Source organism: Labrus bergylta, chromosome 5, assembly GCF_963930695.1.
Source record: "Labrus bergylta chromosome 5, fLabBer1.1, whole genome shotgun sequence".
NCBI lineage: Eukaryota > Metazoa > Chordata > Actinopteri > Labriformes > Labridae > Labrus > Labrus bergylta.
This window is the reverse complement of record NC_089199.1, coordinates 30,487,797-30,512,796: the sequence shown is the minus strand read 5'-3', so window position 1 is coordinate 30,512,796 and position 25,000 is coordinate 30,487,797. Positions and strand designations below refer to the sequence as shown.

Below are 25,000 nucleotides of genomic sequence, written 5' to 3'. Positions count from 1 at the left end.
GACCATGCCCTCATCAACATCGATGCTGGCCTGCCCTGGGGAAACGTTTTTAAAAGTTGACTGTTCTTTACTGAAGTCGCGGTCGTTAAACCGATTAAAGAAAAAGTTCAGTTCATTGGACAGTTCAACATCAAGCTTGCCATCAAGGGAGATTGTACATTTCTTAGATTGTATCCCCATTATAGATTTCACACCCTCCCATGCAGGTCGTGAATTTCTAGAAATGAACATTTTCTCTACTTTGTCCTTGTAGCTACGCTTTGCAAGCTTTATTTCAATATTAACTTGTTTTTGTAGTTCCCTGTACTGAGTCATATCCCCTTTATTAAAACTGATATTTCGTTGAATAATTGTGCTCTTGACAGACTTAGAAATCCATGGCTTATTATTTGGATAGATGGAGACTCATTTTTGGGGGATGACCAAATCCTTGCAGAAGGTGATGTAAGCTGACACAGTCTCTGTGAGCTCATCAATGTCAGTACAGTTACCTTTAAATAGGTCCCAGTCTGTTCAAGAATAACAGTCTTGGAGACATTTAACCGATTCCTCCGACCAGACCGGAACCAATCTTTGTTCTGGCTTGTTCCTCTTCAGGACCGATTTGTAGGACGGAACCAAATAGATGACGTAGTGGTCAGACGTACCTAGCGGAGATCTCCGAAGGGATTTATACGCTCCTTTCACTGATCCATAACAAAGGTCCGGTGTTTTTGTGAGACGTGTTGGACAGGTCACGTACTGGTTGAAGTTACCTAAGGATTTCCCGGGTTTACAATGATTAAAATCACCCATTACAAAGTTTGGTGCCTCCGGCAAAATCCCCTGAAGCCGTTGCACTGTTTTCACTATAGCCCTGGTGGCTATGTCAACATTAGCTTTCGGGTGGATATAGACAAGTGTCACGAATAACTGAGGGACTCACAGAACACTTTCACTTTGGTTTCTTGGAAACCTGTATCAGCTCAGAGTTTCTCCTCCCCTTCTTGTTATTTCCTGGAACTGAAACAGTGATGACTTTTGTTAGTTCAGGTTTCTTGGTGATTGTCTCCCTCTGCTGGGTTCAAAGTAAAAAGCATTAATCCAAGCTAACTAGGTTTAGCAAACTAAACAAAGTGAGCTGGGATCATCTTCAGCAATAGTTGTGGTTTTCAGACTGTTAGCCCCTATGCTGCTTTGTTTTTGGGTTTGATCCCTTTGTTACTATGGCAACAATAATGCTCACTAAATCCCAGTGACAGTTTGGTTTGTGTAGGGAACATCAGCCCCACATGTATAACCAGTGGCAGATTTAGTCATTTGGGGGCCCTCTGCATCTTTTGGGAAAATGTGGTGTTTCTAAACAGATGGGTCGGGACCCAAAAGTGGGTCTCAGAGCCTTTTTCAGTTGGAACCGAATGTTATTCACAAGTAATGAACAAATTGGAAAAGGTTGGATACAATTATTATTTTTATATAAATTCTGCTAGTATAAAGCCCAGTGGTTCAGACCATTCACCACATGAATTCTGATTTAAAAAAAAAGAAAATAAGCTACATCAATAAAATGTCAAACATTATCAAAAGAAGAATAGAAGTTAATCTAAGTGAATTAAACATTTATTTTGGCAAACATAGTTTTATATTATTATCACATAAAGACTCAAATTCTACAGACACATTAAACCAAATGTTAACAAGTTTAGAACGACTAACAGATAAAAGTTGAAACACATCCAGCAACAATCAAAGTTTTTAAACACACTTAAAGTTAAATATCATCAATTTACACTCAGAAACCAGCAAACCGTCTGAGACTGTTTCCACAGACTAACAGCAGTTTGGCTGCTTCAATATCAGGGTTTGTCCTGCAGAGAGAATTCTTTGGGGCCCCCCAAAGAGGTTTTAACCAGCGCCAAAGGAAAATCACGAGCGCCAAAAGAAAAAAAAGAAGATTCAAATTGCAAATCAAATCCTCTCTGAATGTTAAAAATATTTATACAAGCAGAACATAAACTTAAATACGTCATCCATTTACGCATGTGGCTCGTGCTCGATAGCCAGCTGATAACTGCGGTCAAGCCAGCCGCTCCTCCAGTTTACATGGTGAAGTGAGCCGCCCCTAAATCTGAAGTGCCCACGTATTCTTATCTTTATGGTAAATGCTCCGGACTCCAGAGCGAGCAGCAGTAACAGACAGAGAGAGCGATGAAGTGAAGTGTTAAATGTCTAGGTCTTACCATAAAACTGTGATACACGTGTATGAAACGGGAGTAAACTGAATACTGTTCAGGGAATAGCTTCGGTAACTTCCGTTTTTTAAAATAAGGTGTTCACAATTTAAAAAAAACAACAGTTTTCTTGGAGAAAACAATAATCAGAAACCCTAGCAATTATTATTTTTCGGGCCCGAAGCACTGACAAGTGCGTAGGACCCTCTTGGAATGCAAATGATTATTATTTTTATCGTTCCGCCACTTTAAACGCGATTTTGAGGGCCTGAACGTGCGTGAAAACTCAGCAAAATTTGCACGGTCATCGGGTCCGGCGACAAAAACTTTATATTTTGGCGTTTTCATGAACGAACTTTGCAAATTAGCTCGACGGCGCCCCCTTTTGATTTTTACAAATAGGTTTTTTTGCCTACATACATGAATTTGTTTTACATGTTAGAGCAGGCCGAGACCTACAAAAAAGTCAGTGGCAGTCATCGTCTAATTTCAACAGGAAGTCGTCCGCTATGATTTTTTGAACGTCTAAAAAGTCTGTATTGTCACCGTTTACAGTGTTTGAAAGCATCCGCCCGAGAGCGTTAATCTGATCAATTCAAGTTTGGTGTCAAATGAAAGTAGACAAGTTGAAGAATAAAAGTTGTGTTCAAATCACGAGGTTTCGAAATAAGGCGTGGCCGTGGCGGGATGTCAAAGTTTGATGTCGTTTTTCGCATCGCACCAAAAACAGTAAATGCTTATAACTCTACTATGCAGTGTTCAATCATCACCAGAAAATTCATGCATGACAAAGAGCTCGCCCTGAACACATCCATGATTTAATTTTTTTAATTACTCACAGCGCCACCTGTTGACAACAGGAGGCCACTCCTTCTGAGCACTGTTTCTGCGTGAAAAGCTGTTCCCTTACGGACGCGTTGTTCACCATCAAACAGGAAGTAGTTTTTTCACGAGCTTAACATAGTCGTACAGACCTGAAACTTCCTACATATAATCCTGGTACTAAACTCAAACATCTTATATCGTTTAAGTAAGTGGGCGTGGCTGAATGGCTCAGTGGCTTAATGGTCTTCAAAATTTCAAAATGGCCTGCCCATAGAGGGTTCTTTCACGTACATTCATGAACATTGTTACGCACATTAAGCTTGTCAGGACGGACAAAAAATCATCTGGCAGCGTTTCAAAAAACCCAACAGGAAGTCCACAAATTAAAGTTGAATTTCACAATAATGGCCCAAAATCGTGATTTCAGCCTTCCCATTTGAACGAACTTGGCCGAGGGTCCAACGCTGTCGCCATACGGACGCGTCGCTCACCATCAAACAGGAAGTAGTTTTTTCACAGGTGCATTTTGGCACCTTTCCAAAAAAGTAAATGATTGTATCTCTGCCATGCAGTGTTCAATCATATTAAAATTTCTCATAAATGATACGGGGCCTGTCCTGAAGACATCCATGATTGAAATGTTTTGCTTAGTCACAGCGCCACCTGTTGACAACAGGAAGTTACTGCTTCTCAGTTAGCACTAGCCATTGCTACAAGGTAGCTCATTTCCGGCTCAGAATTGGTGGGAACCATTCAAACACCTTGGCCATACAACACTTTCAAGCTCAAACACCTGCGTCCAACGCTCTCGCCATACAGATGCATCATTCGCCGTCAAACAGGAAGTGGTTGTAACTCTCATATACTTTGTCTGATCTGCCTCAAATTACACAGGTATGATCAGGGTTGTCCTCTGGACACATTGACATAACAATAGTCAACTTTAACCATAGCGCCCCCTCCTGCAAGGAGTAAGTACTACATCCTATATACTTTGTCTGATCTACTTCAAATTACAGAAGTATGATCAGGGTTGTCCTCTGAACACATTGACATAACAATAGTCAACTTTAACCATAGCGCCCCCTCCTGCAAGGAGTAAGTAATACATCCTATATACTTTGTCTGATCTACTTCAAATTACACAGGTATGATCAGGGTTGTCCTCTGAACACATTGACATAACAATAGTCAACTTTAACCTTAGCGATTATTATTCTTCTTTTTATTCTTCCTCCTCTTTGCGGCCACTTTTGAGGGCCTGAACGTGCCCGAAAACTCACCAAACTTTCCACAGTCATCAGGTCTCGCGAAAAATTTGATATTTTGGTGGTTTCGTAAAAAATAATCGCAAAATGGCTCAGTGGCGCCCCCTTGAAAATTTCTAAATGGCCTCCCCATAAAAGGGTTTTTTCACGTACACTCACGAAAATTGGTATGCCTATTAAGCTTGTCGGGACGGACTTAAAACCCTCCTGCAGCGTTTCAAAAAACCCAACAGGAAGTCCACAAATTAAAGTTGAATTTCACAATAACGGCCCAAAATGGCTCAAAATCGCCAATTTCAGCCTTCCTATTTGAACGCACTTGTCCAAGGGCGCTCATCCAATCGACGCAAACTCAGTGTCAGTGCGTTCTAGACAGGCTCAGCATATCTCGTTGTGCTCTGCACGTTATTTCGTCAAAGGACGTGGCCGTGGCGTGCGTTTTTAGTTTTTTGAGCATTTTGGCAAGTTGCCAAAAAAAGTAAATGCTTATATCTCTGCCATCTAGTGTTCAATCATATTAAAATTTCTCATGCATGATACGGGACCCGCCCTGAACACATCCATGATTTAATTTTTTTGATTAGTCACAGCGCCATCTGTTGACAACAGGAAGTTACTGCTTCTCAATTAGCATTAGCCATTGCTACACGGAAACTCATTTTCCCGTCAAAATTGGTGTGGACCATTCAAACACCTTGGCCATACAACACTTTCAAGCTCAAACACCTGCGTCCAACGCTCTCGCCATAAAGATGCATCATTCGCCGTCAAACAGGAAGTGGTTGTAACTCTCATATACTTTGTCTGATCTGCCTCAAATTACACAGGTATGATCAGGGTTGTCCTCTGGACACATTGACATAACAATAGTCAACTTTAACCATAGCGCCCCCTCCTGCAAGGAGTAAGTACTACATCCTATATACTTTGTCTGATCTACTTCAAATTACAGAAGTATGATCAGGGTTGTCCTCTGAACACATTGACATAACAATAGTCAACTTTAACCATAGCGCCCCCTCCTGCAAGGAGTAAGTAATACATCCTATATACTTTGTCTGATCTACTTCAAATTACACAGGTATGATCAGGGTTGTCCTCTGAACACATTGACATAACAATAGTCAACTTTAACCTTAGCGATTATTATTCTTCTTTTTATTCTTCCTCCTCTTTGCGGCCACTTTTGAGGGCCTGAACGTGCCCGAAAACTCACCAAACTTTCCACAGTCATCAGGTCTCGCGAAAAATTTGATATTTTGGTGGTTTCGTAAAAAATAATCGCAAAATGGCTCAGTGGCGCCCCCTTGAAAATTTCTAAATGGCCTCCCCATAAAAGGGTTTTTTCACGTACACTCACGAAAATTGGTATGCCTATTAAGCTTGTCGGGACGGACTTAAAACCCTCCTGCAGCGTTTCAAAAAACCCAACAGGAAGTCCACAAATTAAAGTTGAATTTCACAATAACGGCCCAAAATGGCTCAAAATCGCCAATTTCAGCCTTCCTATTTGAACGCACTTGTCCAAGGGCGCTCATCCAATCGACGCAAACTCAGTGTCAGTGCGTTCTAGACAGGCTCAGCATATCTCGTTGTGCTCTGCACGTTATTTCGTCAAAGGACGTGGCCGTGGCGTGCGTTTTTAGTTTTTTGAGCATTTTGGCAAGTTGCCAAAAAAAGTAAATGCTTATATCTCTGCCATCTAGTGTTCAATCATATTAAAATTTCTCATGCATGATACGGGACCCGCCCTGAACACATCCATGATTTAATTTTTTTGATTAGTCACAGCGCCATCTGTTGACAACAGGAAGTTACTGCTTCTCAATTAGCATTAGCCATTGCTACACGGAAACTCATTTTCCCGTCAAAATTGGTGTGGACCATGCTAACACAATTTTCACAGGTATAATCAGGGTTTGCTTCTGAACATCATCCCAAAACAATGATAAATTTTAACTATAGCGCCCCCTACTGCAAAGTATAACTACTTTTTCCCATATACAATGTCAGATTTGCTCCAAATTTCACATGAACAATGTCAGTACTGGCATGATCACATCTAACCTAATACAATTATGCCATTAACATAGCGCCCCCTACTGGAAAGATGTGGTACTGCATCTCAGATACTTTTTCTGATCTGCTTGCACGAGTACACAATGATTCTGATATGGTTGGACTAAGTACTTCTTAGACTACATGCACAAGTAATATGAAGTACTTTTACTGTGTACGTTTTGAGAAATCAACTGTCAAAGTCCCTTATAAATCATTATAATTTGTATTTTTTCTGACTTTGACGTCTTGTAAAAACATTTTCCTCCGTAAGTAGGCAATGATTATGGTTGGACTTAAGACTTCTAAGACTACATGCACGGGTACTATGAAGTACTTTTACTGTGTGCTTTCGGAGAAATCCACTGTCAAGCTCCCTTACACAGCACAGCTCTCTGCAGTGTTTTAAATGTGACAGTACCAATTTGATACGCTCTTTCAGAGCTACATGTTACACTTTTAATATTTTGCAATAAACACACATACAAGCATTTTTCAAATATTAATAATCTTTAACAACAATAACATACAAATGAAATTACAAAGACTATGAACACCAACAACTACATCTATCTAACAATTGGGATTGCAATAGAATCCAACTCCTTATAATGTAATTGTATTATCTACTCCACAGCTGAGCTCCTATCTCCCATGAGAAGACTTAATTCTAATATCATTATTGAGCATATGCATTTATTTTTTAATTTGTGGGGGGAATTATGAAGAAGAGGTTGGTTTTTGAAAGAGTACAATCTTTGGTAACACATGACAGCTTCTTTTTCTTGATTTTGTAAAAATCCTTGTAATTTTTCAAGCATTCTTTTTTTCCTTATGTGCCATAAACTTACTTACTTTCTATATCTTTGAACCGCAGTATTATTCTCAAACTAATTTCACTGACCTCCGAAGCTATTCCCTGAACAGTATTCTGTTTACTCCCGTTTCATACACGTGTATCTCATAGCCAGTTTTATGGTAAGACTTCGGCATTTAGCACTTTTGTCTGGAAAAGGAGATTAATAACGGGTCAAAATCGTTCTCTCTGTCTGTTACTCCTGCTCGCTCTGGAGTCCGGAGCATTTACCATAAAGATCAGAATACGTGGGCACTTCACATTTAGGGGCGGCTCACTTCACCATGTAAACTGACTTGACCGCAGTAGCTGATTGACTGTTTGTTTCTTTTGACTGGTTCATGACACTCCGCTGACACCCACAAGTGCCTATCGCAAAATTCAGAACAAAACAGAAAACAAAATCTGGGTAACAAATGGACTCGATCAGGACAACCCGAAGCTTCAGCGGATTCGAGAATGCATCTATTTGTTGAATCCCCATTGGTCTAAGCATGTTCTTACTAACATGTTGCCCCATTTTAAGACTTTGTACCAAAAGTATAGGATGTAGAATTAAAAATATTCAAACCAAAAAAAAAAAAAAAATCAAACATGGAAAAGAAATGAACATTAAACAAATTTGAGTGTGTGACCTGGACAAACAGTTGATGAAGAGTTTTCAAGAGAAAAGCCTAAAAAATGACTTTAACATAATTTCTTTACCTGCAATCCCCTTAACTTTTCACTCTCCTGTGCCTGACTAACCTCTGCCGATGGAAAGGAAACGGTCCCACCTCCAGCTGACGGTATTCAACATCACCCCGCTCCCGTTCTAACTCTCCTCCTCCCCCCTCCCCCTTCTGCAGCAGCGACGAGGACAACAAACCTCTGCAGGGCAGCCAGACGTCGCTGGACGGCAACGTGAAGGAAAGCGACGACAGCCTGGTAGACTACGGCGAGGGCGGCGACGGCCAGTTCAACAAGGACGGCTCTTTCATCGGCCAGTACACGGTGAAGAAGGACAAGGACGAGACGGAGGGCAACGAGAGCTCTGAGGCCACCTCGCCCGTCAACGCCATCTACTCCTTGGCGTAGCGCTGTAGCAGCAACACAGGGAGGGGGGGGGGGGGGGGGGGACTAGATGACACCTGCTCCGACAAACCCTGACACCACACACCTGACTCACACACACACACACATAAATATATTAATATATGAAACACACTAACACAGAGTAGACGCAGCAGGACCTGTCTGGAGGCGGCGTGGGCTTTCCTCTGCTTATAAAGACCCGGGAGGAAAACAGGAGCGGAGTTAGACCACAAGCCTTTATTTTGAAGTTTCCAGCTCGATGAGAACGGCCCGTTGGGAGGTGACGCTCGGACAAAGTGGACAGTACTGGTTTCCCCTCTGTGCTCTCTGCCTGCCCTTTACCCACACAGACTTGAAGTGTGCCTTCAGGGCAGCTTTCAGCACTCGGAGGCCTCAACAAGCGTCCTTTAGAGATTTCTTTTCTTCGGTTTGTTTCTGCTCTAAAACATCTTCAAACCGCTTCTGTGCGCTCCTTCCCCCTCGAAAAAAACCCCTCTGTGTAGCATCCCCCTGGCACGCCTTTTAGTGCCATGCAAATCTATGCACTATCACCTCCTCAACACCAGTCTTTGGTTTCAATCTGGTTTGTAAAAGTACACACTTTGGGTTTCTTTTTTTTTACCACTTGCAGGCTTAATCACATGCTTTTAATCACTTTTCCTTGTACGATGTTTTTCTTACCTCTAATCCAATGTTGTAGTGCAGATGTTAAAAAAAACAACAGAAGGCTATTTCTACCACAAGCAGCGAGCCCCCTTTTACAGTGTGTTATAACGAAGCCCCATTTATCTAAAGATGATTCTTTTTTGGAGCATGATAGCAACTTAGTGCAAGAAAAACGGGAAGGCCGCAGAGAGGAAATGTAGTTTTGTTTTGAGGAACGACAGTAGACTACGACTCGGTGGTTTCCTAGTTAGCATGCAGGCTAATGCTGCATTCATGTCAAATGGGAACAATTACAGCGGGCTTCCTTTAGGAGCTGTCGGCTTTTAGAGGTTTCGTTACACGCATGAACTGGTGAGCAATACTTCTTAAAGTGTGTTTTTATACCAAATCAAGCATTGCATTGTCAATCCACAAACAAAAAAAAATCACTAACGACGGGTGAAAGAGATTTAAAAATATGTCAAGATTCATGCAAGAGTATTCTCTGGATCCAACCACAAAGTTCCCGATCCGTCTTTAGGTCCCATTTGAACAGATTTATATTAGTTCCAAGCAGAAAACTTCTGATATGATATTTCCCAAAGGACATGAATGCAGCATGAGAGGCTGGGATCCTTTAGGTGTGTTCAGAATAAAAGGTTGCCCTGGATTATTAGATTTTCCCTTAATGACATCACAAAGGGCAGTAGCCCCTCCCCCAGGTGGGTGACACTCCCACAGCTAGGTGTTTGTTCTGCCCTCTGAGTCTGCCTTCTCACTGTAAACAATAGGACATGGAGCGAGAAAAGCACCGAGTACACCCAAGCCCTTCCAGAGAGGGGGCGTGGTCAGACACAGCTCATTTACATATTTAAAGGTACAGACACAGAAACAGCCTGTTCTGAGCAGGGCTGAAATAGAGGGGTTTATATGCATGATCAAATACAGGATCAGAGTGGATTTAGAACAAGAAACTTCACACACATGTTTTGAGGAGCTCTGAGACTTATTTAAACTGGTTGAAGAGGAGGAGGATATGTGACCTTTAAAGTGGAAAAACCTCAGACAAATTCTAAAGAGCTTGTGTGCATTTGTTAGCCGTCAGGGAGCTAATAACATCAACTTCTACTGAGAGTTCTTTCTGTTCCTGTCCTTCAGAGGACAGTGAGTAGAGAAGAGAATGACATGAGGTAAAGGTACCAAAGGTTGGACTTGAACCCGGGGTTGCACACTTGGAGTCCTATAGTGTCCGCACATGGGGTGCAACCTAACCGCTGGGCCCCTGGCGCCCCAAATCATGATTTTCAAGCCTTTACAGTATTTTAGTTCATATGCAATGGGAACCACATCTAACGCTCCTGAACTCTTTAGTCTGAACACACCTCAGCACAAAGACCTCCTCTTTCCTTCCCCTGTAGTTTTAATGAATTCAATCAATTTAAAAAATAAATAAAAGACCACATAGAAACCTTGAATTAAAGTTTGAGAAAAGATTCACAGCATGAAAATATAAACATTGAATTCACAGCCACCTTTGGAGAGAAAAAAAAAGCCTGTCAGCTTACCTTTTCGTTTCTTTAGCAGAGAAAGAAAAAGAAGAAATCAGTTTGAGTACCAGAACAAGATGGTAGAAGTCACATGTTGTCATGACGTCGCTCTGTTGAGCAGACTGATGGACTGTCGGTGATGATGCTTGAACGTCTTTATTCAGTTTGATACTTAACGTTCACCGAGTGCTCGAACTCAAACTGTTACCTAACGGCACTATGAAACCCTGAATCAACATAGATCTTTACTGCGGTCAGCAGCTGCAGCTCACATTGTATTTTACATATTTATTTTATATTTCTATTTATGACATCATGTGGATAGTATTAATATATTAGTCTTTAATTTAATTATTGTTATGAACACATTTTTGATCATCGTCAAACAGCCAAAATCAAAGATGTGTCGTCATGAGAAGCGTTCAACTCTTCAGTATGTCTCACATGTTTTCTGTAAACAAAACAACAACAACATGTCAGCGTCCAGTGAAAGATGATCTGTGTATCGTGCTGCTCTCCTCCTACTCATGATGTATTAACGCTCATCTGTGTTATTCAGATTTATGTAACATAACTCCTCCAGCACATAGGAACTTCATATCTGTACTTGTTATTTATTTGACTCATGTTCTGTACGTGTAAGTCCTGAAACAAAATCTCTTATCCTTGTAAATATTTAAAGGTCGATTCCCCCAGAGTAAAAAAAATTAAAAATGCTTTATCCGGAAATGAAAGGAAATAAAAAAGTGACAATTCTGTCTGGACGGTTCAGTCCATCAGCTAGCTTTGACTAACATTTGCACTCTGAAGAAGAAACAAGAATCACCCCCTCACTCCGTGTCGCCCCTTTTCTCTTTGACTTTTGTTGAATCTGGTTCTGACTGTGGCGAGTCGATCGCTCCCTCGTTTGATGATGGTTTGGATTCTATATTGTGAGAGAGGAATACGTTAGATTGTCTATGATGTAAATAAGATGTAAGTGCTCCTGCAGTTGTAGCTACGTCGAACTCAAGCTGCTATAGTATAGGCCGAAGAATCGAGCGTTTTCTGAGATATTTGAACAAACCCCCTCCCCCTCCCCCCCTTTCAAGTGTCTACATCTTTCTGAGACCACCGCATACACTCCCATAACTCTTCCCATAATGCCTTTCAGCTAACAGGCCTGCGATGCTGGAGTATAGCTCCTCCCATTTCAGGGGAATAAAGGTGGACGTGACATCATTTTAGACTAAATTTAAGAAGCTGACATCAACCTGACTTTTGGTTAGTCAGTTGCCTTCACTTTCTTAGAGGTCATGTGACCATATTTATATTTTTGACAGGCTTGTTACATCTTTATCTTGCTTGACGCGTTGCTGCGATAGCATCTCGTCAGTCACACAGATATCCACTTCCTGCTTCACCATCCATTTAACTCTGAAAGAGGCAGTGCAAATATATTCATCTCTTATTTAAATCCTGTTTAAAGTTTCACACAGGAACTTCAAAGTTCAGAAGGGTCACATGTAAGTGAGCCTCCTTCCTATGACCATATTTGGACAAAGGTCAGCTGCAGTTTTTGTCTCAATTTGCAGGAACACTTGAAATAGTGCTGACTCTGCAAAACCTGAAGAAGGCCCCTGACATGGGAGGTAGCATATACGCACATCCAGGAAATGCATTCAAATAAAATCTGATTCACAGATTATTCTCCAATTTCCCATCCTCTCTGCCCTCTAATCCCCTCGTCTAAAATCCTGCGTTCCCCTTCTCTCCTTCTGCAGAAACTCAAAGCAATATCCTGAGTTTGAATCAGCTGGCTGTTTTGTTTCTCTGTCGTCATTTGTTTCTCAGTATGTTCACTCTTGCACCTAGCACAGAAACCTCAACAACAACAAAAAACAGAAAAACGGTGCTGACATAGAAGAAAACAGGAAGAAAAAAAAAATCAAAAACTGGATTGGGAGCAAAAGTCTGAACTTTCTCACAGAACTCACTGGAAGTTTTTTTTCCTCCTGGATTTGGTCTGGAAACCTGCACCCTGCTCTTCCCACATGGCCTTTCTCTTTCCCCTTCAAGTGGATCACAGCAGGGGGGGGATATTGTAAACTGGCTATATTACAAAGAAAAGAGAATTATGCATACTTGCTGAAACTCAGTGCTTTTTTTTTTTCTTGTCCTTTTTGTTTTGTGCACGATAAATTGAAGGTGCACACGGAGCTGAGCGTCTCTTTTTACTGTCTGCGTCACCTCAGCTCACCTTTCATGGAGGAAAAGAAAAAGAAACTGTCAGCTTCTCGTGTGTCTCATTTTCAAAATGCTGCAATGTCTTAGAATTTGACCGGTGCACATACGAGATTTGCGACTGGATTTTTAAAAAATGATTGATCACATGCTGTTTGGCTTTTTGTATGACTTCTCATGTTAGCATCTTCTTGTTTTTACCATGTGTATCAGAGCAGCTCGTCAAAGTCTCGCTTCGACACGCAAAAATAACAGCTTTTGTAAGGTACATACTCAACAGAAAATGGCATAAATATATTCACCATGTATGCGTGTATGATGAGATGTTGCAACTTCTGCTAGCGACGCCTTCTTTATAGTAAAGCTATCTCCTTTTCTCTACCTCCTGACGCCTGGTGCTTCTGTTCATCTCTGAGCTTTTGTCTCGTTTTTAAAGCAACATTTCATTTTCATTGCAAAGATCAGAATCAGAATCAGCTTTATTGGTCATGTATGCTGAGACACACACCACAAGGAATTTGTCTTTGGTAACTGTGCTCTCAATGTACAAAAGTTATAACATTAAAGATAAAGATAATAAAAGCAAAAACACTAATAAGGCTAAATAAGTCAAGGATAAATCCAACTTTTCTTTACTTATTTTTTATTGGATGAAATTACCATTACAGAGTCATGAACATCAAATGCATGGACAGACATGTTCAATATGTTGTAGACATCTACACGTCTTTTTATCAACAATAAGGACAACTATAAACATTGAACATAATTATAACTGTACAACACAAACATCCATCAATCAATTAACTAAACCACTTTTACTGTTCAGGGTTTTTCACATCTGTAGTTTTAAACTATAAAAGGAGGGTTATTTGTTCAGCCATTTAGTTTTATGAATTTAATATTTTGCCCACATAAAAAAACAGATTAATTAATATTTATTTGCTGATGAATTGGACTTGAAAATTAATTAAAAAGTCAATTCTTGTTGGATTTATATTTTTTCCAAGTTTCCTTAAAGGTATTTTTCTAAATCAAACAAAAAAAGCAGTGTCATGAAAACTGCAAAAGAAGGTGTTCAATAGTTTTTAGTTTTAAAAGGTTCATCTTTTGAAAACAGGAAGGAAATGTTTACAAACACACATTTAGTATTAGTTGTCACGGGATTGTATTTATGTAATATTTTAAATAGAAATTACTTCATTTTATTTGTAATTATATATTTAAACGGGAAAGTAAGGAGCCCCTGAAGTCCTAAAAAGTAAAAGAAAAATGTATATATTGTGCGCACAAGTTTTTATTTATTTATTTATTTTTTACTTTTTTGGACTTCAGGGGCTCCGTAGTAAAGAGAAATGAATTCTGCGTTTTTTATTTAATTTAATGAGATCCATCTATTTTTACAAAACCTTTCATATTTCTCTGACGTCACTTCCTGCCACTTAATCCTGGCGGGACGTTACTGCTGCTGATTGATGCTCACCTGAAAGTAGACCGAATAATTAATACGTTTCTATCTTCGGACAACTTCCGGGTTCACCTGAGGGAGATTTTCTTCAGTGGAGAGGATGAAAACAACTCTTCATGAGGTGAGTAACAAACAGTTAGATTTAAAAGAGGACTCGAGCTAACGGTCAAACCTCAGACTGTAAATATGAAGTTTAAATCTCGTGGACGAGGACGTCATGTTTCGGTTTGTCACGTTTTCATCTGGAAAGAAACCCGAGATTTTATAATAATTCATTAAAACATGACAGATGTATTTAGCTGTGAGATGAGTCTCAACACTTGTAGTTTTACAAGTAAATTGTTTAATTTAAATATAGGCTTACCTGCGTTCTCCCACTTTCTCGCGAGACTTCTTTCATAAAACATCTGCTTTTATATTGTAAAGTCATGAAAGGTTTACAGAGGTACTCCAAAACCGACTATTACAGGTAAAGATATCCAGATATGATGCAGAAGAAATGTTTAAAGGGCCTGTCAAAGAGTGTTTTTGAACTTTTCATCACTTTTTCTCTCATTGTTCACCACAAAGCAAAAATAACAGTTAGAAGCAAAAGGTAGCCCGCTGCTCTTACAATTATTGTACAAATATTTTAGAGGTGAGCGACTTAATATGTGAAATATTTAGGGACACGTACCAAAGCTATGGTACCAAACTACAGCACGTTGTGCCATTATCTGGACCCCTACTAAAGTGAGCACTTCTAATTCCAGGGTCCGGTCCATACATGTTAACATAACATAAAAGTCTCCAAAGATGTAACACATCACCTCTAACACTGCTCAGGAATGAGGAGACGTAAAGGCATGTAGGTGTTTCAGTCTGAAGTCTGTCAACATTAAAAAGATCAGATCTGCTCCTCTTCTGAGCTTTATGTTGACTTCATAACAATCTCTACTCCTTTAAGTCGAGCAGCAGAAGAGTGTCAGTGTGTAAAAACAAAAGGCTCATTTATTAGCTGAACTAAATCTGCAGGAGTTTTCCATGTCACTGATTACAACAGAGGCCGATTAGGACGGGACCCTTAAAACATTTAGGGACTAATTAAGAGTATACTCACTTCTTCAGGCTCCACTTTGCATCAGCAGACCATTCAAAATATTAACAACAGAATATGAAGAAGATACATTAGAGGGATTCAAATAGTTCAGTCGTAATTTGAGGTCACTGATGGCGTTTATGTTTTATTAAAGGAGAAAATAACAAATATGCTAATGTCACGACTTAATGGTTAGGCTTAGAAATCCGTTTTTTTTAAATGTTCCCACCACTCCGCTGTTTTAGTAACACCACTGGGAACAAAACTAATCAAACATCTCTGTATATTCATTTCAAATCATTTAGTTAACTCCTCCCCTGCTCTGTGTAAGATGATGTGAGGTTTCCAAACGATATCCAGCAGTCTGCGCTGACGATCGATCTCTTCCTCGTACTCCACGATAGTTCTTTTAAAAACTACTTCATTTTATTTGTAATTATATATTTAAACAGGAAAGTAAGGAGCCCCTGAAGTCCTAAAAAGTAAAAGGGAGATTTTCTTCACTGGAGAGGATGAAAACAACTCTTCATGAGGTGAGTAACAAACAGTTAGATTTAAAAGAGGACTCGAGCTAACGGTCAAACCTCAGACTGTAAATATTAAGTTTAAATCTCGTGGACGAGGACGTCATGTTTCGGTTTGTCACGTTTTCATCTGGAAAGAAACCCGAGATTTTATAATAATTCATTAAAACATGACAGATGTCTACAAAAATGTCTTCCGCAGCAGCCGTTAGTCGCTGGTTGATAAACTCTCTCAGACTCTCAGCTGAACACGTTGTTGTGGTTTTATTAAACTTTAAAAAAAGATGAACTAGGACAACAGGAAAGTCTGAGAGGAAATGTAGCTGCGTTCAAATCTGGTGCTCGCGCTGTTTCCTTCCGCTGTGTGTCACACTATAAAGTATCCTACCGACGGTGGAGGTGCTGCAGCCTTTTGTTCCTCTTTCTGTGGATTTATTTTGTTCAAAACTTCTCTTTATTCAACAAACTAGATCATATTGTACAGGGACTGTTACTATGGTAACCGGGACATGCTGTGTCTGTCTGGAATATGCTCCAATCTGATTTTTTTTCTCCACAATGAAACTAAAATAATGATATGAATTATATACTGAACTAAAGTCTATATTTACTCTGTCATCCAAAACTTCAGGTCGGCTTCATGAATTAAATCATGAGGAATGAACTTTTCCTCGATGGGACCTGGAGCCTGATGAACATCTGAAAACAAACGAGTCAAGAGGACAAAAACATAAACATCAGAAAATAACACCAACTTCATGTTTGAGTCAAATGAAGTTTAATTTCAAAGAAGATTAATGTACAGCCTTAATAAAATCCCGACTGTGATATTTAATAAACAGAAGTGGTTGATGTTATTTAATGCAACATGGCCGTCGTATAAGAGGCGGATTGGAAGCAGTGAAACTTTGTGTTGACATGGTGTCAGTTATTTAAAAAGTAAATCACTTGTAGAATATAGAGACATTATTTGAGTGAATTATCAAGAGTAACACACATGAACAACATGACAGAAAGATCACTGTGTCTGGGTTTACACCAAGAGCAGAAACACCAGCCCATCTTAAAACACGGGGTTAATTAGATCAGACGAGGAACTCGTAGAGAATGTGTTGAAGAAATGTGGAGAACATGTTCCCTCTAAAGTGAAGAAGAGTCCAAGTATTCAGTTACAAACTACAGAGAGACTCAAAGAAAGCTCAACTTCTTTCACACTTCACTTCATTACAGAAGTCCAGTCAAAGATTCTTTTTCTGCCTTTGAATCGCTCCACACTCCTGTCCACTAGGGGGCAGTGATTACAAAAAGAGACATTAAACTTGAACATGAAATATAAAAACATAAGAACAAATAAAAGAGCTGGCATCATCTATCTTTCTTTGTGTTTCCTGACACAGAAATAATCTCTTCAGATCGATCAGTCTGGGAGGAAACTGTAGAAACAGTGACACCTGCTGGCAGAAAGCAGTGATAGCAGCAACAGAACCTAAACATGAATTATTATTTAAATAAAACCCTCCACAGATTGAATTTATTTCTATTTAAAATCCTGAGATAATAAAAACAGAAGGTTCAAACATCAAAGTGTAATAAACATCAGAAGTTAAAAATAAAGATAGTTTGATAACGTGTCCGTTGTTACCCTGACATGATGAATGAATATCAATGATTGAGTCTGCATGTTATTCAGCTCTTTTTATATCATCTCATATGACATGAAATATTCAGGTGCTGACTCTGCACCTGGATCCAGACATCCTGTTTGTAGTTCTTTTCAAAACTCAGTGAAGCCTCCTCTTTGTTTTGATCCAACAAAGAGACGACTGATTTATTATCAGACGACCAACGACTCGTGGTTAAAAGCAGAACTTCACACTTTAACTTGCACAGCTGGAATCAACTTCTACTGTTATCTGTGAATATGAGTCAATGAATAACCTGCACCACTACACATGTCCACAGGGTGGCGCTGCAACAGAAACATTTATATACAAATCAAAGAGTTCATCTTGGGTCGTTGAGTCATGAAGCAGTTTAAATTCAGAACATGAGAATAGAAAAATGTCCGAGGTCATGGTCCTGTGTGTGACGGTGGAGCTGATCTCAGAGCAGCTCAGACTGCAGCACTGAGAGTCATCTGCACTGTGATTGGTCCGTCAGTCTCCCAGTAACACAGCCCAGTTAAAGACTCACCAACACACCAGCTGCTGCTTCCAGCTCTGTGATCAGCAGGATCCTCTCTTTAAAGACTCACCTCCAGCTGTTGATATAAAAAGACATAAATGAGAGATTAGACTCTGAGAGAGACTTCATGATGATTCTTTATATTATTCATGATAAACACAGACGGGGCTCGCTCCAAGCTATATAACAGAGCTACTGACACCATATGAGCCAGCCCGCAGTCTTAGATCCTCAGGTGGGGGCCTCCTGGTCGTTCCAAAGTCGAGACTTAAAACTAAAGGTGACCGGGCCTTTTCAGTCAGGGCCCCTCGACTTTGGAACGACCTCCCTGAGGAGATAAGACTCGCAGACTCCCTCAATTCTTTTAAATCCCTTCTTAAAATGTACTTTTACAGACTTGTTTTTATGTGATGTCGTCTTCTTAATGTCTTTTCTTACTGGTTTTACTATTTTTATCTTCTTTTACTTCTTACTGTCTTTTATTTATGCTCTTATCTTAACTCCTGTTATGTTTTAACTTAATGATCTTACTTACTTTGTCTATTTATGTTTTATATATACTTTTTATTATTATTAATATTATAGTTTTTATTTATCCTTTAACCACTTGTTTCTATTTCTTTTTGGTTCTTGTGATGGTTCTTATGATGGTTCTTGTGATGGTTCTTGTGATGGTTCTTATGATGGTTCTGATGATGGTTCTTGTGATGGATCTTATGATGGTTCTTATGATGGTTCTTGTGTTGGTTCTTGTGATGGTTCTTGTGATGGTTCTTGTGATGGTTCTTATGATGGTTCTTATGATGGTTCTTGTGTTTCCTGGGTTCTTATGATGGTTCTTGTGATGGTTCTTATGATGGTTCTTGTGTTGGTTCTTGTGATGGTTCTTGTGATGGTTCTTATGATGGTTCTTGTGATGGTTCTTGTGATGGTTCTTGTGATGGTTCTTATGATGGTTCTTGTGATGGTTCTTGTGATGGTTCTTGTGATGGTTCTGGTGTTGGTTCTTATGATGGTTCTTGTGTTGGTTCTTGTGATGGTTCTTGTGATGGTTCTTATGATGGTTCTTGTGATGGTTCTTATGATGGTTCTTGTGTTGGTTCTTGTGATGGTTCTTGTGATGGTTCTTATGATGGTTCTTGTGATGGTTCTTATGATGGTTCTTATGATGGTTCTTGTGATGGTTCTGGTGTTTCCTGGGTTCTTATGATGGTTCTTGTGATGGTTCTTATGATGGTTCTTGTGTTTCCTGGGTTCTTATGATGGTTCTTATGATGGTTCTTGTGATGGTTCTTATGATGGTTCTTATGATGGGTCTTGTGATGGTTCTTGTGATGGTTCTTGTGATGGTTCTGGTGTTTCCTGGGTTCTTGTGATGGTTCTTATGATGGTTCTTATGATGGTTCTTATGATGGTTCTTGTGATGGTTCTCATGATGGTTCTCATGATGGTTCTTGTGATGGTTCTTATGATGGTTCTTGTGATGGTTCTTGTGATGGTTCTTATGATGGTTCTTGTGTTGGTTCTTGTGATGGTTCTTGTGATGGTTCTTATGATGGTTCTTGTGATGGTTCTTATGATGGTTCTTATGATGGTTCTTGTGATGGTTCTGGTGTTTCCTGGGTTCTTATGATGGTTCTTGTGATGGTTCTTATGATGGTTCTTGTGTTTCCTGGGTTCTTATGATGGTTCTTATGATGGTTCTTGTGATGGTTCTTATGATGGTTCTTATGATGGGTCTTGTGATGGTTCTTGTGATGGTTCTTGTGATGGTTCTGGTGTTTCCTGGGTTCTTGTGATGGTTCTTATGATGGTTCTTATGATGGTTCTTGTGATGGTTCTTGTGATGGTTCTCATGATGGTTCTCATGATGGTTCTTGTGATGGTTCTTATGATGGTTCTTGTGATGGTTCTTGTGATGGTTCTTATGATGGTTCTTATGATGGTTCTTGTGTTTCCTGGGTTCTTATGATGGTTCTTGTGATGGTTCTTATGATGGTTCTTGTGATGGTTCTTATGATGGTTCTTGTGTTGGTTCTTGTGATGGTTCTTGTGATGGTTCTCATGATGGTTCTTGTGATGGTTCTTGTGATGGTTCTTGTTATGGTTCTTATGATGGTTCTTGTGATGGTTCTTGTGATGGTTCTTGTGATGGTTCTGGTGTTGGTTCTTATGATGGTTCTTGTGTTGGTTCTTGTGATGGTTCTTGTGATGGTTCTTATGATGGTTCTTGTGATGGTTCTTGTGATGGTTCTTGTGTTGGTTCTTGTGATGGTTCTTATGATGGTTCTTGTGATGGTTCTTATGATGGTTCTTATGATGGTTCTTGTGATGGTTCTGGTGTTTCCTGGGTTCTTATGATGGTTCTTGTGATGGTTCTTATGATGGTTCTTGTGTTTCCTGGGTTCTTATGATGGTTCTTATGATGGTTCTTGTGATGGTTCTTATGATGGTTCTTATGATGGGTCTTGTGATGGTTCTTGTGATGGTTCTTGTGATGGTTCTGGTGTTTCCTGGGTTCTTGTGATGGTTCTTATGATGGTTCTTATGATGGTTCTTATGATGGTTCTTGTGATGGTTCTCATGATGGTTCTCATGATGGTTCTTGTGATGGTTCTTATGATGGTTCTTATGATGGTTCTTATGATGGTCGGGTTATATATGTCTGTTGGGTATCGTGCACTTTGGGTTCTTTTCTGTTGAATTGTATTTAATTATTTTTAGTATTTTGCATTTGTTTGTTCTTGTTGTTGTTTATGTTCTTCTGCGTTTGCTTTAGTTTGTTTTTGTTTTTGCTGTTTGTCAAAGCACTTTGTAAACCTGTGTTTTTAAAAGCTGCTATATAAATAAAGTTATTATTATTATTATTCTGATCATATAATATCATCGTTATCATGATTATTCTGATTATCAGTGATACAGAACATCCAGTATGAAGAGCAGCAGGGACTTCAGTCCTGCTCAGAAGTGAAGTGGGCGTGGAAAGTAGCACGCCACCTTTCAGCTCTCGTGGTCACGTGTTGGTGACTTGAAGTTTAAAGAGACAGAGAGTCCTTGAAGGCATCATCATGTCAGAGACAGTTGAGTGATGTGTTTACTGACAGTCCTTGAAGGCATCATCATGTCACAGACAGTTGAGTGATGTGTTTACTGACAGTCCTTGAAGGCATCATCATGTCACAGACAGTTGAGTGATGTGTTTACTGAGAGTCCTTGAAGGCATCATCATGTCACAGACAGTTGAGTGATGTGTTTACTGAGAGTCCTTGAAGGCATCATCATCATGTCAGAGACAGTTGAGTGATGTGTTTACTGAGAGTCCTTGAAGGCATCATCATGTCAGAGACAGTTGAGTGATGTGTTTACTGAGAGTCCTTGAAGGCATCATCATGTCACAGACAGTTGAGTGATGTGTTTACTGAGAGGCCTTGAAGGCATCATCATCATGTCACAGACAGTTGAGTGATGTGTTTACTGAGAGTCCTTGAAGGCATCATCATCATGTTAGAGACAGTTGAGTGATGTTTTTACTGAGAGTCCTTGAAGGCATCATCATCATGTCAGAGACAGTTGAGTGATGTGTTTACTGAGAGTCCTTGAAGGCATCATCATCATCATGTTAGAGACAGTTGAGTGATGTGTTTACTGAGAGTCCTTGAAGGCATCATCATCATGTCACAGACAGTTGAGTGATGTGTTTACTGAGAGTCCTTGAAGGCATCATCATCATGTCACAGACAGTTGAGTGATGTGTTTACTGAGAGTCCTTGAAGGCATCATCATCACGTCACAGACAGTTGAGTGATGTGTTTACTGAGAGTCCTTAAAGGCATCATCATCATGTCACAGACAGTTGAGTGATGTGTTTACTGAGAGTCCTTGAAGGCATCATCATCAAGTGTCCCTCTGAAGAACATTTCTTTGTTTGGTGCAGAGTTAACAGAACTTCACGTCATATTTCAGAGATCATTAAACTGAATTTATTCTGACTTCAAATAACAGAAAAATAACAAACATGAACTTTGCTCTAATCAGTTTGATGAAGAATGTCTAACTGCTCTCAATCTGAATGGCTACTCCTCATGTCTCTTATTTTTCGTCGCTTGAACCGGAAGTCGTTCTGTGCCGCCATGTTGATGGACGTCTCAGGTCTCTTATTTTCAGCACAGAGGATCGAGGAAACTTGAGACCAGCCTTCCAGGAAGTCTTTTTACGGACAGACACGCCCCCTTAGCAAATATCACTAACTGACTGAATCAGACTTCAGTGAAACTTCTCAACATTAGCAGAGTTTAATAAGGGAGAAAAGACGGACATTGAAAAGACGCTAAACAGACACAGCAGACATTTAAGTGTCTGTAAACATCTGTCAGTTTGTAAAGAGTCGGTCTGTGATGAGCTGGAATTAAAAAAGTGTTTGACATGAAGATTAACAAAGAACCTGTTTGAAACCTGAAGTAAATTTGGATTTCACACCAACTTTATAAGCTGGTTGAAAGCTATGAACAAGCAGCCTAATGCCAGAGTTAGAGTTAATGGAGTAATGTAAATGTATTTTTAAGATCTCTAAAGGTACCAGACGAGGGGATCCATTGTCACCATTGATGTTCGTACTATCTATTGAACCGCTGGCAGAATATATATTAAGGTAGAACACCTGAGCTGGTGGGGGAAGTCATTTAAGGATACCTTTCTGATAGAAAAGGACAGCTGTCATTAAAAGTTACACATGAACACCAAGATTCCTTCAAGTGTTTGTGTCGGCGTGTCTGCGTGTTTACAAACTACTCGCCGTTATATTGTATAGTTTCTGCTTATAATATGTCTACACTCATGCACTTTAACTTGTGTCAATACTGTCCATTTACAACTCTGTTTTTGCACATTTACATTCAATCTTCCATATCTAATCTTCCTATTTAAGACTCGTAATGCTTAGTTAAATCATGGTTATATATATTCACAGTCTTAGTTTTGATATTTTTAGTACTTATTTACTTTGTATTTAATATTATATTATGTTTAGATTTGCTAACATTGTGTTTTTTACTCACATTTCTAAGTAAAAGAACAAGTTGATAAATTCCACTCTTTGTGTGGGAATGTTCTTCCTCATTACGCACAGATCCGTGCTCACACACTGTTGATAGATGAGCCCCCTGGACTTTTCTCCTTTCTTCTAGGTCAGTGGTTCTCAAACTTTTTAGACTGCGTACCACCTCCGAAAATATTTGGCTCTTCAAGAACCACCATTATGGTAGACGTTAAAATACACTGTAGGCCTATTTCTACACACATTTCATGCAAGAGGCAAATTAATTCATAAAAAGAATATTATTTATTATTGACTGCTGGCAGCCACACTGTAGGCCTAATAAGGGCTAGTGCTAGAACTGGCACACACAAAAGTGCAGAACAATAAAAATGACAACTTTATACCAACAACCTGTTTGGAAATATTTAGTCTCCAGTGTTTCCCACACAAACACGATACCTGGGCCCAAGTATATTTCCAACCTGTTCTCAATTAATTTTTCATTAATTCATAAAATTGCTGAGAGCGGGGGAGAGAGAGAGAGAGCGGGGGAGAGAGAGAGAGAGCTCGTGAGAGTGCAGGCGCCGATCTGCAGGCTCCGTGCAAACAGCGCCGCTTTATTATAGCCTAAGTCTCTGCGTTCAACATAGCAAAACTGCCTTTTAAAAAGATATCCCTCTCGACTCCTACGGAGTGTTAAGACATCAAAAGAGAGCAGAATCACATCAGCTTCAGAGCTCCAGAGAGAGAGATAGAGGGAGGGGGAGCGATAAGGTCCGCTGTCCGTACATGCATCAAAACTGAAGCTTCTCCTGGCTCCGTTTTAAAAATGTTAATGTACAGCTGCTTGCTGCCGATTGTGTGCTGAACTCCAATAAACAACAGAATATCTGTTAATGTAGGCCTACAGCTGCTTGCTGTTGATTCAGGACTGAACTATAACAGAATATCTGTTAATGTAGACCTACAGCTGCTTGCTGTTGATTCAGGACTGAACTATAACAGAATATCTGTTAATGTAGACCTACAGCTGCTTGCTGTTGATTCAGGACTGAACTATAACAGAATATCGAGTGGAACTTTTCAAAACGCGGGGCGTACTCCTGTTGTTGTTTATGTCTGTGCGCGAACATAAATTGAGCAGATTAAAGTTGTTTGTTGCAAAAACTAGATTAATTTAGAGGGGAAAACACATTTGATATAAATACAACCCAATAGATACAAGACAGATAAGATAAGAGTACGACAAAAATAAATTGTCATTTTATGCTGAACAGGTTTGTTTTTTATATTGTGGAGATTTCTTTGCATACCACCACAGAGAGCCCGCGTACCACCGGTGGTACCATAGATTGAGAACCACTGTTCTAGGTGTATTGTTTTTTTTTCAGCGCTTTTGTAGTAATTTGTTTGTATATTTAGTCACTTCTAACTTCTCATCTGCCTTGGTATGATATTTACATTTTGATGATTAACTTTGTTTAAATGTGTAACCTTTTTACTAAACCATGTGACTACTACTGATCATGTGACTGGCTGTAAACCGTTAAAGGAAGTAGCTTGGCTGCCATTTTGTACCTGCCCTGATGAAGGCCTGTATGGCTGAAACATGTTTTTATGAATCTGTAGCCCTGATGAATTAAAGGCTTTTTATGCTGAACCCTCTGAGTGCCTCAGACTTCTTCAAAAACTTCTAAGTTGGATCCCCGCACGGAAGAGCACCAGAGGAACTAATTACCAAAATAATTTACAACACCCATGCAGCACTCCATGCATCTGCTTTTTGACTGGAAATATTGTATTTTCAAATTCCAAAACATTTCAAGGTTTTTAATGACTGTACGAATCCTAAACTGTGTTTAGTGAAACCCTGTAGAGACCAGGATGGACTAAACCCAACCCTGTACTCACATCAGAGTCTCCAGTCTGTAGTCTGGATTCTCCTGAAGGTCACACAGCAGCTTCACTCCTGAATCCTGCAGATTGTTGAAGTTCAGGTCCAGCT

The 25,000-nt window shown here is 39.7% G+C and overlaps 1 protein-coding gene across 1 annotated transcript in view; it reads right to left on the bottom strand.

Moving 5' to 3' along the window:
- Positions 1-16,531: 16,531 nt before the first annotated feature.
- Positions 16,532-25,000, bottom strand: part of LOC136179320 (NACHT, LRR and PYD domains-containing protein 12-like) — a 132,413-nt gene continuing 123,944 nt past the window's right edge. The window contains exons 9-10 of the mRNA XM_065955490.1: positions 24,907-25,000; positions 16,532-18,036 (exon numbers count right to left, since the gene is read on the bottom strand). The exon at positions 24,907-25,000 is cut by the window's right edge and continues 80 nt beyond it. Coding sequence (XP_065811562.1) covers positions 18,027-18,036; positions 24,907-25,000 — 104 coding nt within the window. The 3' untranslated portion in view covers positions 16,532-18,026. The remainder of the gene's footprint in view (positions 18,037-24,906) is intronic.